The following is a 19,812-nucleotide window of genomic DNA, read 5'->3' as shown; positions in this document are numbered from 1 at the left end:
GGGGTTTCAAGTGTTTCTCCTTAAAGATTTCTCCAGCGATTTTACTAAACAGGTGAGCATTTCGTAAGCGGAGCAAGAGGTAAAAAAATACAGGGCAGACACAGTGTGGGGTTTGAAGCAACCACTGTGGAAAAACCGGCCACATTTTCAGCTCTGTCCACAGAAGTGGTTCACAGAGTTGCTCTGTCTCACTGCCGTTTGCTCCTTTCACGGGGCTTGATGTAGGCTGACCGCCACCGAACCTGACACGGGCTCTGTTTTCTCTCCAGACGCCGGCTGAGATAGTCACGGAAGACGAAGAGATACACGATAACCCCTCTGATTTCGAAAGCATCAAGGTGAGCTGATTCTATTTTTATTTTGCATGGAATGGCCTGGGTCCACGGACCCCCTTCTCCTTTTAACATGCTGGGCGGAGCTCACGTTTGATGCAGAAAGAACCGTAGAGCCCAGTTGGTTCCAGGATACAAATCGGCGTGGAGTTAGACACATAGCATGTTTTCCCGCCGGGCTGTACCTTAGATCAGGTCTCTGGGGGCCAGAAATGACGTGAGTAATTTTAATGGCTTTTGTGCTCGCCCTGGTTACCTTTACTGTGCTTCGGGTCGCAGACTGAAAAACTGTTTTCCCAACAAATTTCAAGATACGTATTTAGAGGGCAGAATCAGGAGGTGGATAGCAGCAGGTGCGTGGGCGTGTAGGTGTCCGTGGACAGCACGGACATTGTGCTTTGTGAGTCGTTGGTGTTGCGTAAATAGCTCGTCTTGTTGGGGAAGCAGGGGCGCGGGCAGCTTACACTCCATAGGTGGCAGCATGAGCTTGCCCAGGAAAATTCTGGCTGCCTGGCTTCCGTGTCTGCTCTTTCCTCCACCAGCTGCTGGAGGGGTACCGTCGATGCGGGAAGCACGTTCCCGTGGTGACTCGTCTGTGAGATTATGTGACTTGTCTACAGGAAACGTGTGTGTCGGGCAAACAAAATTTCCTTTTATCTTAATTTTTTAATTGAAGAATATATGGCAGGTAGAAATCATTAACATACCCGCCACCACAGAGAGTTACCATTTCCTTCCTTCCTCCCTTCCTCCCTCCTTCTCTTTCTTTCTTTCTCTCTCTCTCTCTTTTTCTTTCGTGCTGAGAACATGTCAGGCAAAATTGACTTTAAATACACAATTCATGTAGGTAAGAAATATATTTTTGGGAATTTGTTGTCAAAATTCTATCTCTAGATTTTTTTTTTTTTCAAGCTGGTTTCTTGTTTTAAAGTTTTTGGCCCCAGGCAGGAGGTTGCATAATAAGTCTGGGGTGTCAGGTCTGAGTCTATTCTGCTGCCGAAGCTTCCAGAACTGTAAATAAACCTGAGGATGCAACGGCCTGGTGAGCCATCCCTTTCCACTCTTGAATGTGCCCGGCGGCCTCCTGGCTCCCACATTTAAGGACGGGGGAAGTGACCCCAGGGGGCCACTGGGAGGGGGCTGGAGCTACTGGGAGTTGTCTCCTGTCTCTTGCCCACCCTGGAAAGGGCATTTGTGGAAAAGGAAGTCTGGGGTTTTCAACATCAGTGGAATTTATGATCTAAAACAGCCAGCCAAAGGGAACACTCTTTCAAGCAATTCACTTTTTCTTCCTTACGTTCTTAAATATTTTTGATTTGGAGGCGGTTTTCGGTGAAAGTGTGTAGTCTGTATCTAGATGAATCAGGAAGACTTTGAAATGAGGAGGAAAGAGAATATTTCGTTGCTTCGGTGACAAGAGCGTAAGACTGTGTTCTGAGAGTCGGCGCAGTGTCTGTCCCCGAGCGTTAGGTGAAGGGTCACGCGGATCACCTGCTTGCACCGGGGCAGTAGTGGAGAGCGGTGCTAATGTTTCACTTATGGAATAACCGAACGCCATATGTTAATAGAAAGAGGGCACAGGCATCGCGGTGACACTGAGTTTGTGCTAGAACTTGAACGCCTGTGTGGACCAGCCACTGACCTTGGTCAGCCACACCTTGTTGACTCGTTATGTAGATCTCCTTTGGCCTCTGGGAGTGTTTCATGTGCATTAGTAACTTGACATCAGTCAGCAGATTTAATTTCTTAGAGTGAATCAAAGTGTCTTTCTTTTTTTAAAAAATTTTTTAAAGTTTATTTATTTTTGAGAGAGAGAGAGAGAGACAGAGTGTGAGCAGGGGAGGGGCAGAGAGAGGGGGAGACACAGAATCCGAAGCAGGCTCCAGGCTCTGAGCTGCCGGCACAGAGCCAGATGTGGGGTCAAATCCACAGACTGCGGGATCATGACCTGAGCTGAAGGCAGACACTTAACTGACTGAGCCACCCAGGTGCCCCGAAGTTGATTACTATATCTTTTTAATAATAGGAAAAAGAAGATGAAGGGTCTTATGAAGATAATGGAAGAAAGGTTTGTACCCACAAATTCAGTACTTTTTGTGTTTTGTATTCCGAGGACAGACCTAACAAGATGATCAGTGGATTCCCAAATGTTGCCGGGTGCTTTGTAAGGAATAGAACTTCTATGCCGCTGGGCTACATCGTAGCTCTGTTTCCACAGATAGAAAGCAAACTCAGGAAATGAGAGGTCATTAAGGCATTTCAGAGAGTGGGACCGAGCCGCCCTGATGGCAGATGGGAGACAGGAGAGTGAAGACTCCTTCGTGGAAGGGGAAAAAGAGTCATGCATTAGGGAACACCCTCGATACCCTCGTAAGTCAGCCGCGAGCAGGCACCTGCTGACCCTCACCTGGGCTTTCCGGGGAGCTCTAAAACCTGCACCTTCAGGCCATGACCTGGCCACGAGGCCGAGGACAAATGTGTCAACACGTGAGGGCACAGGAGGACGGGCTCCCCGTAGCCATGAGATTTAGAGCCGCCTGCCTGGACAGCTGGCCCCACGGGGCAGGCAGGGACACATCCATGTCTACTGTCCTGCCCTCCCTGCCGTGGCTCCGGCCTTCGCACAATCAAGGTCTCACTGTTACTTATAAATGACTGAGTGACCGTAATGGTTTTTGTCTGAGTACGCAAGATTCTATTTACTTATACCTTGGTTCACTTAGACTCCTCATCACTCCTTAGAGAACTTGGGCCATAAATACTCATATTTGGGAATTACCCGATCAAAACCGGCATGTGAAAACCACTTGGGATTTGACATGAGATCCACCTACGGTTGAACGCTCCGTCCGTCACTCACCCGTATGTGAGCCTTGGGAAAACCCTGTGGGATCCCAGAGCCTCGGTTTCCTCCTTGGAAGTTTGTCCGATGGTTTATTTATAGCAAAATCGACCTCCAGGATTGGAGACAGTATATATGAAATATGCTCGATGTAATGAGTTTTATTTATGTTCTCAGAGATAACTGAATTGTAAGAGAATCCTGACAGCACGTGGGGAGAGGCCCACGCGAGCTACGGTCCCGTCTGCGAATGCATCCCTGGCGTGCAAATGTGCACACGGCCGTGGGAAAGTGCTGTGTTCTCGTCCGAGCTCTTCCATAAACTTTCGAGGTGCCCCTGGTTCAGAAAGTTTACCTCTCTGCACTTCATTAATTCCATCAATGGTCATTTTACGTGTTTATAGGTTTAGTCACCTCAAAAGAATCCATTGAGACCATGGATTTGAAAGTTCTTGAAAAGTGCAACATAGCTATGTTTTAAAACGATGTTTTATTTATTTGTTTGTTTGTTTGTTTATTTATTTACTTATTTATAAACAGTGTGAGCTGGGGGAGGGGCGGAGACAGAGAGAATCTCAAGCAGGCTCCACGCTGTCAGCACAGAGCCTGATGCGGGGCTTAAACTCACGAATTGTGAGACCATGACCTGAACAGAGATTAAGAGTCAGACTTCTAACCTGCTGAGCCACCCAGGCACCCCCGATGTTTGTATTGTTTTAAAGAAGTGTTTTTCGGTTGGAAATGGAACACTTTCCTGCTCCCGATCGCAACTCTCTTGTTAAAATGAGCGGCATCGATTCCGTTATCTCCAGTTCCGTCCCCAATTCCGTTATCTCAGCAACCAGCCTGTCCACACTCTGCTGGGAAAACGGTAACGGGCGTCCCTGGTGACATCCCTGTGAGCTCAGATAACGTCCTTTAGGTTGCCGTGTCAGGCGGTTGTTTGGAAAGTATATCGTTTGTTTGGTCTCCGTGTTCCTTGCTCTTTGAGTCTGAATGTTTTAGCCAATGGGATGGCAGGCAAGGGCAAACCCTGGACGTGTGTCGACCGTGTCTCACGCGTAAACTGTGTCTGTCTGGGGCGCAGTCTCTTTCCCTTAGCCTCAGTTTCCTTCTGTTCCAAGCTGTGCAGCCCATATAACATAGAACTATGCCTGGAGTACCTTCTCCGGTGGGCATGGAGTAAGTTATGGCTACTGCTCTCCTCCTTTCTAACCATGATCCCCACCAGAGCCCGAGGTCCTTAGAAGCAGGGGTTTCATTTGATTTATATTTTCATTTTTCTTAGTGCCAGACACACACAGTGCCTTATTCACAGTTGGCGTTAATTATATTTTGAAACTGAATTTTCTTCTATGATACCCCGTGTTTTAAGATTAAGAATACTTTATCAAATTATAAAACATTCATATTTATTATAGAATTATTAACACACACAGATAAAAACTAGAAAAAACATCGAATTCCTCCGATTAGCATCGGTTTTCACTTTTGTGTGTATTCTTAAGGGTGATTTTCCATTAACTTTTTTACATAGTGTATTAAAGAGATCATGACTTTGCTGATGATAAAACTTTTTTTTTCCCAACGTTTATTTATTTTTGGGACAGAGAGAGACAGAGCATGAACAGGGGAGGGGCAGAAAGAGAGGGAGACACAGAATCGGAAACAGGCTCCAGGCTCTGAGCCATCAGCCCAGAGCCCGACGCGGGGCTCGAACTCACGGACCGCGAGATCGGACCTGGCTGAAGTCGGATGCTTAACCGACTGCGCCACCCAGGCGCCCTTAAATTATTTAAAAATTTTTTTTCAACGTTTATTTATTTTTGGGACAGAGAGAGACAGAGCATGAACGGGGGAGGGGCAGAGAGAGAGGGAGACACAGAATCGGAAACAGGCTCCAGGCTCTGAGCCATCAGCCCAGAGCCCGACGCGGGGCTCAAACTCACGGACTGCGAGATCGTGACCTGGCTGAAGTCGGACGCTTAACCGGCTGCGCCACCCAGGCGCCCCTAAATTATTTTAATTAATACTATGAATCAATATTTAGGATACTTTCAGTGTTTTAAAGGTTTTTTCTCAGTGTACTTGAGAACATTGATTTTATTTATTAGAAATAGGTTTAAACATTTTTAAAAAGTTTATTTATTTTGAGAGAGAAAGCAAGCACAAGCAGTGGAGAGGCACAGAGAGAGAGAGAGAGAGAGAGAGAGAGACAGACGGAGAGAGAATCCCAAGCAGACTCCTCCCTGACAGCATAGAGCCTGTCTCAGGGCTTGATCTCATGAACCATGAGATCATGACCCGAGCCAAAATCAGGAGTTGGACACTTGGGGTGCCTGGGTGGCTCAGTCGGTTAAGCGTCTGACTTTGGCTCAGGTCATGATCTCGTGGTCTGTGAGTTTGAGCCCTGCGTCAGGCGCTGTGCTGATGGCTCAGAGCCTGGAGCCTTGGAGCCTGCTTTGGATCCTGTGTCTGCCCCCCACCTCTTTCTTCCCCTCCCCCATTCACGCTCTGTCTCACTCTGTCTCTCAAAAATAAATAAATGTTAAAAAAAGATAAAAAAAAAAAGAGTTAGACACTTAACCGACTGAGCCACCCGGGAGCCCCCTGGATTTAAATATTTTTGATCAGAGATTCCATTCACATTAAGAAAAACCCCAAACAACCAACCAAACAGCATGTGAGCTGTGCTTAATTGGGGCTCCTCCAGAGCAATGGTACAGGTTTGCCTTGGGTAGCATCTGTTTTGACCCTTTTATCGCATGCCAGGATCAAAAAAAAATTATATTTCTCTTTTACTGGAATAAATTTTCCATTTGATTTCTCATTAGGTTTATTTCGTTATGGTGGTGAAAACTTGAGAGGCTTAAGAAAACAGAAGGAATAATTTACCCAGTGATACATTAAAAAATGCAAAATAAAATTTAAGCCATGAATCCAGATGTTGAATTATTCCATCCTCTGTTAGACAGATAATAACTCTCTGAAATGTACCAAAGAACATTTGGAATGCTCTGGTGGTGCATTTGGTGGTTTTGTTTTGGTTTTGCATTTTAGGATATAATACGAACACACAGATCGCTTCTGATTTAGAGGCATCAGGACAGGTTGCCATAGTGACAAGTTCCAGGTGCAGAGTGTGTAAGGGGATGAAATGATAATTGTGACATTTTTTTCTCAAAGCCTTCAAATATCAAGCATGAAGTGTTTGATAAGTGTGCTATTCTATCAGTAAAAAAAAAGTGCCTTAAATTTGCTACTTTTTGGCATATGTACTCATCGATTTATAAAATGGTCTATGTCCCTTTAGAGATATATTCTGTGTGTGTGTGTGTGTGTGTGTGTGTGTGTTTAAAGTTTATTTATTTATTTTGAGAGAGAAAGAGCACGAGTGGGGGAGGGGCAGAGAGAGAGGAAGACAGAGAATCCCAAGCAGGCTCCAGGCTGTCAGCACAGAGACTAATGTGGGGCTTGAACTCATGACCGTGAGATCATGACCTGAGCTGAGATCAAGAGTCGGGCGCTTAGCAGACTGAACCACCCAGGCGTCCCCACTGTGTGTGTTTTATGACAATGTTATGTACGACGAGATGAGGGGCAGAGTCCTTTCAAATGCACGGTCCACACCGCAAAATTGTTGAGCATTCTGTGTTAAATGTGATGGGAAAACAGCAGGCTCTGTCTGCCTGTGGAGCATTTATGTTGTAGCCCTTTGGAAAAGCAAGAAAAAAAATGATATCAAACAACGTCTGAATAGAACTTGTGTCTGTTAGTTACTAACTCTTTTCCTTGAGATATATGTAAACTTTGATATCTGTTATTATATATTAAACTGTATATAAAATATATATATCTGAGTGTCACCTCTTCTGATAAAATCTTAACGTCTATAAACGGAGACATCCAGCCGATGAGTGTCCGCTGAGAATCTGCTATCCCGGCTCCGATCTGGGGATGAAGCGCTCAGAATCATTTTGTCTGGAGACAAATAACCTGTAGGGTCCTTGCCCTGGGCTGGGATTGGAGCACGTCTCTAAGTGGCAAGGCTTGTGTCTTCCGCACAACGAGGTGCTAACGTGTTTCGGCAGGTTCATGGTGAGGATGATGCTGGCAGTGGAAGAAACAGGGCACTGGTGAGGGAAGTGGTGGGTGGTCAAGTGATGCCTGGCTGTGCGGGTGTGAGTGACTTTGTGGGGTGCCGGTGCGTCTTCCAGCCTGAGCCCACTCTTGCCCTGTGGCTGGGGGCTGGCCCCTGCTTCTCCCGGAGGAACGCCATCCGTGTGGTGTCGCTTCTCATACTTCGGAGCTTACGTTGCTGGCCTGTTGTCAGTTTTTTTCCAATGCCGCGTCTTCGACCCGTTCACCAGTCACCTCTCCCAAGATGCGTTGGAATCGCCCAATCTGGTCATTTCTTAGTGCTTCCTGTTTTCGGCAACTATGCTGGCTATTTTATTTATTTGTTTATTTATTTGTGTTGAGAGAGAGAGAGAGTGGGGGAGGGGCAGAGAGAGAGAATCCCAAGCAGGCTCCCCACTGTTGGCACAAAACCCGATGTGGGGCTCGAACTCACAAACCATGAGATCATGACCTCAGCAGAGACCAAGAGTTGGGCGCTCAACCAACTGATCTACCCAGGTGTGCTGTATGCTGGCTATTGAACCATTTTTTTAAAACATCTATTTATTATTGAGAGACAGAGAGACAGAGCGTGAGCAGGGGAGGGGCAGAGAGAGAGGGAGACACAGAGTCTAAAACCGGCTCCAGGCTCCGAGCTGTCAGCACAGAGCCCGATGTGAGGCTCGAACTCACAAACTGTGAGATCATGACCTGAGCTGAAGTCAGCCACTTAACCAACGGAGCCACCCAGGCGCCCATGTTCAAAAAATTCTTAACTCAATGAGCCTGGGCGTTGTAGGACTAGAATTTGGCCTGAGAGACAGACAGAGACTTGGCCCTCTGGTCACTTCCTGTCTTCAGCGTTCATGTTGTTAAAAAATTGGAAGTTTCAGAACATGGTACGAATTTGGGTGGAGTCATAAGAAAATGGAAAAACAAAATAAAGAGTGGGTGATTTTCATCCCATAGTTACAGAATAGGAGTTATGTATCATCGACAAATGTGTGCTTATTTTCTTAAAAAGAAAAGGAAAAGATTCGTGTTCTATTTTGTTTTCTGGTTTTCTTGTCATTATGACTCCACCCCATCTCATGTTGTGCTTCGAACATTCATTGCGGATCAAGTGTCCAGGGAAGTCGGCCACTTCCCCTTACAAGCTCCCTGCCCTACGTGGTCCCCGAGTCTGGGAAACAGTGGCCCTCATGCCAGACAAGGTCAGATAAGAAAAGTGAGTAGTTGACATGTTTCTAGCTATAAAAGGAGTGACAAACAGGGAGGCCGTTTGAAAAGTAATCATAGTGATGGTTTATATCAACTGACACAAATCATATTTAAATGGCTTAACATACTTAAAAAATGCCAGGCGCAGGGCGTGACGCATTTTCTGTCGCTTGCAGCCCCTGCTGGAATCGCCGCGTAAGGATCTTGCCACAGCCAGTGGGTTCGCAAACCCGCGACAGCGCTTTGTTCTCGTTGTGTGCGTTATCGGTCAGTCCGTGGAGGGTTTTCATTTAATTAACGTTGCCAGAAATGCCAATAAAACCAGGGCATTTTTGATCTCGCATTGTCTCTGACTCAGGGTTTTTGTGACAAAATGAAACCAGCATTGATTCTTTAATTGATTTTTGAAATTCATTGCTTGCCCAGTATCGTTACCGTTTTTTTCTCTTTATTATCTTCATACCGTTTTGTCACTACAGCGAAGTCCTTTATTGCTTCTCTGAGAGACAAGGTTCATATTGATCAGCGCTAGAGTCTCGAAAGCTAAGTGTGAGTCATCGATAATGCTAAGTGGGATATGGCGAATTAAACATTAAGTAATGACATTTTTAAAGAATGACATGGTTCTACAAAAATAAGGCTCGGGTTCCTCTATACGTAGGAGAATCATTTGGATTCGAGCACAAAGGGGAATTTTTCCCTTGAGATAGAGAAGATTCTTTATCTTCAACTCTATGTATATAACGCTCTTCATTAGTAAGACGGAAGGTATTGAAGACGTGTCTTCATGTATTCTTCACTGAGACGCTATTGTTGAATTGATGACAATTTTAGAAACCACGGTTAGGGACCTGGAGGAGAAGTTGAAATGGCTTCCTTCCTGTCTAGAGAAGGAGGAAGTGGAGGAGGACGGGCGGGTTAGAAGAGGCGTAAAGCCCCAGGGATCTAACGCACAGCTCAGAGACTGCGGCCAGCAACGCGGTCTCGTTCACCCGAGAGGAGATCTTATGTGTTCTCGCCACACGCTCAAAGCAGGTGTCTCTGCGAGGCAATGTGCTCAGTAACTTGACCGTGGTCACCATTGCACAGTGGTACTCCTGAAAAACCACGGCGTCGTCCTTCCTAAATGTCCACAATTGTTACTTGTCCGTCACACCTCCGCAAGGCCGGGAAAGGACACCAGCAGGTGCAGGCCAGTGTCTTCCATGATGCCTTTCATCTCGGAAACATCCACGCTCGGCTCCTGGGCTGAGGACCCTCCTGATCCCCTCAGGGCCTGCCCGTCCTCGCGCCTCTCCCAGCCCCATGTGAGCGGTGGGCCCCCCCTCCCAGGAAGATAGGGACAGGGCGACTTCCCCCAGCTGCTGTCTTCAGCAGGACTGCCCCAGGCATGGGTCTGACTCTGTCCCCAGCTCTCTCTGGCTCCCAGTGGGTCCCGGGGTAGCTCCGATGTGTCCGTCACCCTTGTCACCGTGCAGGGAAGGGAGGTCAAGTCCAAGGAGATGCTCAGGTACGTGTCCTGTTTCTCAGCAGCCGGTTCTCGGCTGTTCACTTATTAGCGTGTTTTCTCATCCACTGGTCGCTGGCAATGCGAGCTGTTACAGAAAATTGATTTTCAGCAGATGGACAAACCTCTTACTTGGAGACATCTCCTGGGACATAGACGAGAACAGCACCAGGACTTTGCTGGGGACAAACTCTTAATCAGCAGAGGTACCTCCTGTGGGGTGAGAGCAAGGAATTTAACAGAACTTTGTGCCCAACTTGTAATGCTTACGTAGCAGAAACGGGCCAGGGAGAGGGTTTTCCTGCATTAAGCGAGGTGGTCCCCTCGGCTGTGAGCCCAGCCCTGGAGCGAGGGCATCACGGCCAGTTTCTCCCCTCTCTCCTGCTGGCCTCGGGAGGGCGGCTTTTTATCAAAATGTGCACGAGCCACTGCAGTCGCAAAAGGAAAGCTTTTTGTTCATATTTACTTGGTTTCCCACATGAGTTATAGAGATGCCGTCTCTAACTTTTAACGTGTATAAATTGTGTTTCATTATGAGAACTTATGTGGTCAACTTACAGTGTGTGGGATGGTGCCAAGCAACCTGGAGGTTAGGCTTGTGAAACACAGACGCGGCATAGATATAATGTTCAGACACCGAAAGAGCATTTAAAATTCCCGTTTCTGCGAAAGCTTAATGAGAAACCTTAATTGACTGCCTCTACCGCACCCCGGGAAGGTACTTTTAGGTGAATGTGTTACTTAGTTACCCAAAATTGACAGCCGTCTTTTGGAGGAAAAAATATCTCCTCCCATGAGTACATTGGAGAAAAGAAAATCAGAAGCAGGAAGAGGAAAGGAGCCGGAAAGCCCACGGGCACTTTGAGTCGACAGTGACTTTGTTCCGGGGCCTTTTCTCTTGATTCCACACGTCTCCTGTGAACCCGGCAGCTTTTCCCCTAGAGAGAGCCGGGATGAGAAATGGTGGGTACCTGTAACTCAGAGCCGAGGGCTGCTCTTGAGGTCACACGCAGACGCCGTCCGTGAGGCCGTGTGATGCTGAGTCAGTCAGGTCAAGGCGAGCTCTGGATTTGTTCATCATCGTGGCTTGTCTACCCTGGTATTGAGGGAGGAGAATCTGGGGCAATGCAAAAAAAAGTTCTACAAATAAAATTCACATTTTCTGCTTGTAAATAGAATGAGTGGGGGAAAGGCAGGCCTTTTTTTGGAACTTGCGATAAATCAAAAAAGGAAAGTTGTAGCTCACGTTGAAATGCCGTAAATTTCACAGATTGGTAAATATCGTGGGCACGGAATGCACATGAGTTTGAACAAACCGTGTGTCTATTTGGGGCGGAGTGAAACGCTCCTAAAGGTCCTTCGGTTCCACCCTCTGAATCAGAAGCCCGTGTGACATTCCCTCAACATTCTGTGTCGCCACCGTCCCAACGTGTGTCCTGAAGCCCGAGCACCTGCACCTGACCGGTAGGGCTGCGTCAGGCCAGCAGCTGGCTCCGTGCCCGGGCGGTCCATCCCTGAAACATGCCGGGTCTCTGGGATCCTAACGTCCGAGCAGAAAGGACCCCTGGCAATGATTCTTTCCCAGTCCTTTCATGTTACTGGGGAGTAAGTGGAAACGTCTCGGCTTCTGTCAATGCCGCGATTCGTGCTGATTTCCCCCCTTGCAGTGCGCGTGTCTAAAGCCGATTCCAGACATCCCGGGAGGGCGGGCTCTGCATTCAGAGCCCGTTGAGTTGCACAAGGCTCTGTGCCAAGTTCAGACACAGTGGGACGAGACTTTGTCATCCGACACGAATGGCTGCTCTCCTGCGTCCTGCAGGAAGGCTGGCTGCAGGCTGTGGAGACGAAGCCTGCTTTGTGGTCCACACAGTTTTGCTTGCTCTTCCTCAAGCCCTCAAAGGATCAGGGGGCCCACTTGCGTCTTCTGGGTGACAGGGATCTAGTCGAGAGCTTCCTCCGTACGTCCGAGGACTGAGTTTTCTCCTCCTTTCCAAGCGGGCTGCTGTCACGGCAGCAGCATCTATCTCAGGCAACCCGTGTGTTTCTAGAAGGGGACCCCTCAGCGGCTTCTGGTAATTTTCGGAATTCTGGGATGGGGGTCAGGTGTGGCTCCTCTGGATGCGAGCAAGGTACGGGTGGCCATTTGGGCCTGGAGACACATCTAGGACTGCCTCTTGGTCAGTATCTCGACGTCGCCTGTAGGTAGGTCAGACCGCTGCTTCAGGCCCCAGAGGAAGAGACGTCCCCTTCTTTCCTGAATGAGCCCATCCCCCATCCTTTTCCCCAATCCCTCCACTTTCGAGGGCCGCCGCGCTACAATTTCTGTCTGCCTTGACTGTGTCGTTGATCTCTCCCTCGCGCGTGCATGTCTGTCCTGCTCTCCAGTCAGCGGAGGTGTCTGCTTTGAGAGGTCGTCCTGGCCATCCTGCACGGACCGACGTGGATCGCTCCGTGTGAAGTCTGCCGCGGCTGCTTCTGTGTTGGGCGTGCCACACCAATGGTCCACACGAAATCCTTCCGCTTTCTCCCTCTCGCTCCTTGGCGGCCCCTTGAGGCACGGCCGCCACCCCGGTCCCCCATAGCTGCCCATCTGCGATGGGTGGATTCGACGATCCTTTCTCACCTGCTCTATCCTTCGATTTTGATTTTGACCCTGCCCATCAACCCCTCGGTCATCAAAAGCCTCCGTTCCATTGCATGGCCTGACACTCTCCCGTCCTTATCAGCCTGTTGGCTTCTCCGTCTTGGCCCACCCCCAACGTTCTGTTGTTGTGGCCCTCCTCTCTGCTGCTCCCCTCGCGGGGAGTTTACCCTGATGGCCGAGATCATTTCAGTTGTGCTGACCTCCCCCCCCCCCCCCACCCCGTCCCCCTGCTGTTTCCAAATGCCATTTTGGTCCCTTGTCCTTAATGGAACCTTGGATGACCTCAATTCTTCTAGACCCTCAGAGCACATAGAACGTTGTGATTTTTCGCGAGCCTCTTCATTTCCACGTAGATGTCCCCTCAAATAAGACACGTCCTGAATGCCGCTCAGTTCCTTCGTGTCTCCGTCAATGGCACCTCTGTTCTTCCTTGAAGGGGCACCACTTGGCCAGTGCTCCTTTCCGATGCCCTGTTCCCCGAGTCTTCCCTCTGGCTCTGCTGCCTCAGTGCTGGTCGACATGGGTCAACTCCTGGCTTCACACAGTTCCCCTGATTCTGTTTGCCTCTGCCCATGTCTTCCGGTTTAACTGTGTCACTGCTCTTTCCAAAACCGTTATTGTCCTTACCCAAGTCTGACCACTTTTGTGAAACCACCTTTGACCCCTCCAACCTTTGGTAGTTTTTGAAATCCTGTATGACTTACTCTGTATGAACAAGGTTAGTATATGTGGTTATTAACATTATACCTTAATTATTTGCTTTCTCACTGGGCACGCACTTCCTATTTGTTCATTAGTCCCTCAGGAGGACCGTGGAGAGCACGCCCTGCCTTCCCTCTAGCCCTCAGCAGTGACTGACGGAACCTAGGGCACATAGCAGGTGCTCAAAAGGTAACTGGTGGTTGGCTAACATTTCACATTTTCGGGAAATAGACCCTTGAAATGAGGATCGACATTTATTTTCTGTCTCTTCAGCTGAAATCTCTGCCCATCTTTCGAGAGGAGCCGTCTGCCCCCTTTTCCTCCATCACACCTGACTTACTGAGGACCCCCGTCTAGTCTCTTGCGTGTGTTGTCCCCTATTTTGTTTCCTGGCTTCTGGTTTTTAAAAACTCCACCTTGAGGATGACAGCGAATCTGCGAGGGAGGGACTCAGCAGGAGCAGGTGCATTTTGTGGAAACATTTTCTTATCTTGCCTGTTCTTGATTCTTCTAAGAGATCGTAGTGATTTTGTTATCATTAATATTTACTGAAATCCTGCCATTTCCCCAGTGAATAATGTTTTTAAAAATTTCACCCATTCTCCCTCCCCCCCACCTCCCCTCTGGTAACCATCTGTTTGTTCTGCATACTTAAGAGTCTGTTTCTTGGTTTGTCTCTCTTTTCCCCCTTTGTTCATTTGTTTTGCTTCTTAAATTCCGCATGTGAGTGAAATCATACGGTATCTGTCTTTCTCTGACTGGCCTATTTCACTTAGCGATATATTCTCTAGCTCCATCCATGTTGTTTCAAGATTTCGTTCTTTTTTATGGTTGAATAATATTCCACTGTGTATATTATACCACTTCTTTATTCATCAATCAATGGACACTCGGGCTGTTTCCATAATTTGGCTATTGTAGATAATGCTGCAGTAAACATAGAGGTGCAGGTGTCCCTTTGAATGTGTTTTTGTATTTTGGGGATAAACGTCCAGTAGTACAATTGCTGGGTCGTAGGGTAGTTCTATTTTTAACTTTTTGAGGAGCCTCCATACTGTTTTCCAGAGTGGCTGAACCAGTTTGCATTCCCACCAACAGAGCACGAAGGTTCCTTTTTTCCCCACATCTTCACAATATTTGTTGTTTCTTGTGTTGCTGACTTTAGCCATTCTGACAGGTGTGAGGTGGTATCTCAGTGTGGTTTTGATTTGTATTTCCCTGATGATGAGTGATGTTGAACATCTTTTCATGTGTCTGTCGGCCATTTATAAGTCTTCTTTGGAGGAATGTCTGTTCGTGTCTTCTGCCCATTTTTTAATTGGATTATTTGTTTTTTGAGTGTTGAGTTGTATCAGTTTTTTTTTTTTTTTATATATTTTGGATACTAACCCTTTATCAGATATGCCATCTGCAAATATCTTCTCCCATTCAGTAGGTTGTCATTTAGTTTTGTTGATTGTTTCCTTCACTTTGCAAAAGATTTTATTTTGATGTAGTCCCAGGAGTTTATTTTTGCTTTCGTTTCCCTTGCCTCAGGAGATATACCTAGAAAAAAGCTGCTGCAGCCGAGGGCAGAGAGATTACTACCTGTGCTCTCTTCTAGGATTTTTATGGTTTCAGGACTCACATTTTGGTCTTTAACCCATTTTGAGTGTATTTTCATGTGGGTGAAAGAAAGTGGTCCAGTTTCATTCTTTTGCACGTTGCCGTGCAGCTTTCCCAGCACCATTTGTTGAAGAGACTGTCTTTTTCCCATTGTATAGTCCTGTGTCCTGTGGTTGAAATTTAATTAACTATATAACTGTGGGATTGTTTCTGAGCTCTCTATCTAACTCACATATACGAGCTGTTCTGCGCATCTATGTGTCTATTTTTGTTCCAGTGCCATACGTTAAATCTATAGATTGCTTTGGGTAGTATAGACATTCTAATAATATTTGTTCTTCTAACCGCTGAGTGTGGAATATCTTTCCATCTGTGTCATCGTCAACACCTCTCATCAGTGTTTTATAGTTGTCAGGGTACAGGCCTTTCACCTCTTTAGTTAGGTTTATTCCTAGGTGTTTTATTATTTTTTGGTGCCGTTGTAAGTGGGATTGTTTTCTTAATTTCTCATTCTGCTGCTTCATTGTTAGCGTGTAGAAATGCAGTGGACTTCTGTACATTGATTTGTGTGTCCTGCGGCCTTACGTTTTTTCTTATCTTGCTCGCACTCGATTTTTCCAAGAGGCCATCGTTAATACCGTATCATCACTATTTACCAAAATCCTGCCGTGTTCCCAGGAAATAATTTTGGTATCAAATGTAAGTATTTGGTTTAAAAACTCTCCTTTCCTTCATCCCAGAGAAGAGGAGGAACGCACACGATGTGCGAGGGCGATTCATTGTTACGACGGATATTTAAACAACAGCCTAATTTCAGAGTGCTTTTCTACCTGGGCTGAAATTCCAGCTGAAGAGCCCTTTCTGGTGAGATTTTCATGGTGTTACCTTTTACCCCCACTTCTGGTCTCAGGGAATTTTATTGAATTATTCGTGACGTTTTCTTTCTGGGTCTATTTGAAGAAGACTGGATTGTTATTCAAAACTTGGAAATAGGAACTGAAGTGGGGATCAAAGCAATCACTGACATGTGTCGAGTTAACATTTTTTTCCTTGTCAATACTATGGATGACAATCAAGGCAAGTCACCTCGCCTACGTGAGTTGTCCCTACTCCAACCCCACAAAGTCACAGGCAGAGCTGATGATAAGCGATGTATCCTTTATTCTTTCTGCTTAGTCTCCAGAAGGTATTTTGGGCAGAAGAGAGTGGAAGTTATAGGTGGGTTAAGCCAGAAAAGGCACGCACCGGGTCAGAGTAACACAGGGGCCGCGGAGCGGTGTGACGCGTGTGCTCCTAGCGACCCTGATGAGTGGCGAAGAGTGAATGCGTCCTTTTGGGTTTGTGTTTCTAGCCCCGTGCTTCTGTGAAATGTTTTATGTGTTTCTGTATTTTATGTATTTATGGTATTTTTAAAGGAAGTGACTAGGTTTTTGCAAATAAGTGTTTGTGTTGAATCTTAGAGACAGTATGAGGACTTACGAATTGCTTACCACACACTTTCAGTGATGCTGCGGGCTGCACTGAACAGTTTTAGTGAGAACAGTGATCAAATGCAAATCTAGAAATATCTCACTTATCTCTCATTTTTAAGCCATGCTGAGTTTTGCAAAAGCGATTTTCCATCTATGCGATGCCTCTGTAGTTAAGCCACAATTTCATTTTGAAAATCCTGCCTCCCGATGAACCAGCCATCATTTTGCACACGGCAGATCCCTTTGCTGTGTCGTTTGGTGTTTCCAGAGAGGACTGAGCTCCCAGGCTTCTGTCTGTTCGCAAAGCGGCTCCCGCTGTGCTTTCTGGGGTCTCCTGTGAACTTTGTATGGTTTTCCCTGCTTTCTCTCTCTGTGGGAATAGAAGTTCCTCCTGTTGCTGTCTGCTTGCTCGCTCCCGACCAGCTCGTGGGCAAGAGGCAGAGGGAAACTTGCTGGAATTGCACCAGTGGACTCCCAGGGGGGACACACTTTCCCGCGGGCAGAGCACGTGAACTTGCACACGTGGCCTTGTGACGTCATATGACGTCAAGCGCTGTTTTGGGCGTTCTAGATCTCAGGTCACGGAGGGCGTGCTCTGAGCCCCCGGATTCCTGTGTCCTCTGCTCCTTCTGCCGTTGTAAAGGTGGCCGTGCAGACCCCTTCTCGCAGGCTCGGCTCACCAGCACCAGAGGTATTGTCCTGAGGTTCATTTCCTCTGAGAGTGAATCTGGTTTTAGCGGTGTTGTTGAGGTATAGTTTACACCCACGGGGATCCGGGGGTTTTGACAAATGGACACAGTTAGCGGCGAGCAAGAGAGCGCGGCAGGCTTTCCACCCAGACGAAGGATCTCCATCCTTCCTCAACTTCCCCGCTTCCAGAATTGCGTCCTTAAATTTCCAGGTGTTCGGCTGCTCCGAGTGGCCAACTTCTGCCAACCCGGGCAGAAAAGCTGTGATTTTCTGCAGCCAGAAGCAGCAGACGCAGGGGACCGCCACGCCCCCACCCCGTGGACAGAGAGTCGTCTTCCGTCTGTCCTGCCCTGGTCCTTCCAAGGACTCAGAGCTGCTTTTAATGACCGTAGTGATTTCTTTGGTTTTATGATTCCAATCGGCGGGAAGAATCACCCGAGTCTCCACGTCATACCGTTCTTCCTTTGTTGGGCCCATTTTCTCTCCTTTGTAGAGACTGAGGTGTAATTTACGTACAGTGACCCTCGCCTTTCCAGTGGGGTGTTCTAGGAGTTGGGGACCCGTGCAGTCATGTAACTGGCAACGTAGTCCAGTATGGGGGACATCAGCACCCCCACTCCCGCTTGTCCCTCGGTCCCTTGTAGTCGACCACCTGTCCTTTCTCCCCTCCCACATGACTTGGCCACCACCCGTGGTTTTCTGTCCTGAGGTCCTGCCTTTTGCACAGAGTCACAGAACAGAAGTGTGCGGTTTGTTCTCTTGGGAGTGTGTTTCCCACTTACAGTGATGTGTGTGGGATTTGTGGGGTGAACCGATCGGGCGGTGGCCGGCGGTCTGGGCCGTGAGGGGCCTCACCTGAGGCAGAACAAGGGAGATAGAAGTTTGTTGAAACGTGCTATCAGGGAGCAGCATCGGGACTGCAAAGGGGAGGCTGTCTGCCAGGAGGCGGTGGTCGGGAGGGGGTTTCTGGTGAAGGGGGGAAAGTGAGGAGGCCTGGGGACGTATGGAATTCTCCTTTTCTGGTACCCGGGCCTGGTTGTATGTAGCCCATCGGTCAGCTGGGACGTATGGCTGTTTCGAACTGGGTCGCCCACTGAGCGTGTTGGCTTTCAGCCTGGCCGTCACCGTGGGCCCTTCTACCTTACTCAGGTCTCCACGGCTCAAGTCTGCTGCCTGAAAGCGGCCTCTGTGGGGCTCATCTGTCTTGCAGGTACCAACCAGTGGTCCCTTTTCATTGAGTGGTATTCCATTCTACAGATGCACCGTTGTGCGTTTGTCCATTCACCAGATCAAGGACATTGGGTTGTTCCCGGATTTTTGCAGTTTTAAAAAGAGCTGCTCTGGACGTTGACGCACAGATTGGGTAAATACCCAGGAGGGAGATTGCCGGGTCTTGGGGTAAAAGCGTATTTAACTTTGCTAAATAAAGACCGACACAGGTTCCCTAAGCAGCTGTGCCATTTTGGCGTCCCACTTGCTCCTGATACATTTCTTTCTTTATGTATAGTTAGATCTTTATTTATGTATAGTTAGATTGGATGTGTCATATTTGTGAAGGATCCTTGTGTCTGTTTTCGAGAAGGTTATTAGTCTGCAGTTTTCTCGAGAAGGCTTTGTTTGGTTTGATATCAGGCTAAGGCAGGCCCCATAATGTGTCCCCCGGTGGTGCCTTCTCATGATCAGGCTGGGTTTTTAGGAAGAATGCCATAGAGGTGAAGTGGCCTCCTGGTATCATATTGGGGACATTCATGTGATGTCCCCGATAATGGCAACCTTCATTCCTTAGTGACATAGTGTTTGTCAGATTCTCCTCTGTCAACTTACCATTCATCCCTTTCCTACTCTGTGGTGTTGGAAGTGAATCGCTAAGTCTCACCTCCAAAGGAAGTAAAGTGAATTCACCACCACCTCCAGGAGGCAAAGCTTAGTCTATGAATCTGTTCTTTGGAGTTCTCCCGCAAGGAAAATTTGCTTCTTATCTCCGATTTGGTTATTTATTTATTCAAGCATTTATTCGTATTGTGATGGATTCCTGTCTATTTATTTTCTGCTTTGGGCTGTAATCCAGTGTGGCATTATTTGTTGTTCTCACTGTTCCTGTTTTGGACTGTAATTCCTTCAGCCCGGCTCCCGGTCCCTTTGACACGTTGCTTTGACGTGTTCTGTTTAAGAGCTTCCTTTTTTTCTGTTACTGCGAGTGCCTCCAGGCCCCTCTTGTTTTCCCTGCCCTTGCTGTGGAACCAGTCATGTGTCCAGGGAGCCTTGGCTGTGTGCCCTCAGGCCTGCCGCACCCACTCTGATCCAAGCCTGAACCCTTCTTACCCCTGTCTTCCTCCCACACTCTGCCCCAGGGAAGCCAGCACTCAGGCCCTGTTTCTCCTTGGCGGAGTCTGTCTGTCCTTCAGTTCTGGGCTAGTTGGTTTCCCCGTGATCCCAACTCTCTGATGACTTCTAGAAAATTGTAATTTCATACATTATCTCACTTTGTCTTGTTGTTGGGAGAGGAGAGACTCTCTTTCCAGTTCTTCACATTCCAGAGAAAAGCTGGCTCATTTTTGATATGGGACGTGTTGGGGAGGACGTGATTGGTGGTGAAAACCTTAGAGTGACCCACGGGAATCAGTGTATGAGCTGGGTCTGTGGGTCCCAGTCTCCAGCTTGATCCCTGAACTACCGTT

General features: G+C 47.6%; 1 protein-coding gene across 3 annotated transcripts in view; it reads left to right on the top strand.

Moving 5' to 3' along the window:
- The window catches only part of DCDC2C (doublecortin domain containing 2C), an 80,335-nt gene that overhangs the window by 45,845 nt on the left and 14,678 nt on the right, over positions 1 to 19,812 (top strand). For 2 of the 3 annotated variants that reach the window (XM_043604618.1, XM_043604619.1), the window contains exon 8: positions 270 to 338. In XM_043604618.1, coding sequence (XP_043460553.1) covers positions 270 to 338 — 69 coding nt within the window. Of the gene's footprint in view, positions 1 to 269; positions 339 to 2,358; positions 2,703 to 19,812 lie in introns of those variants that run through there. The other variant, XM_043604620.1, reaches the window with a different exon arrangement.

The sequence above is a fragment of the Prionailurus bengalensis genome, chromosome A3, assembly GCF_016509475.1.
Source record: "Prionailurus bengalensis isolate Pbe53 chromosome A3, Fcat_Pben_1.1_paternal_pri, whole genome shotgun sequence".
Classification (NCBI taxonomy): Eukaryota; Metazoa; Chordata; class Mammalia; order Carnivora; family Felidae; genus Prionailurus; species Prionailurus bengalensis.
Note: the sequence above shows the minus strand (reverse complement) of the source record. Positions and strands in the feature narration are given on the sequence as shown.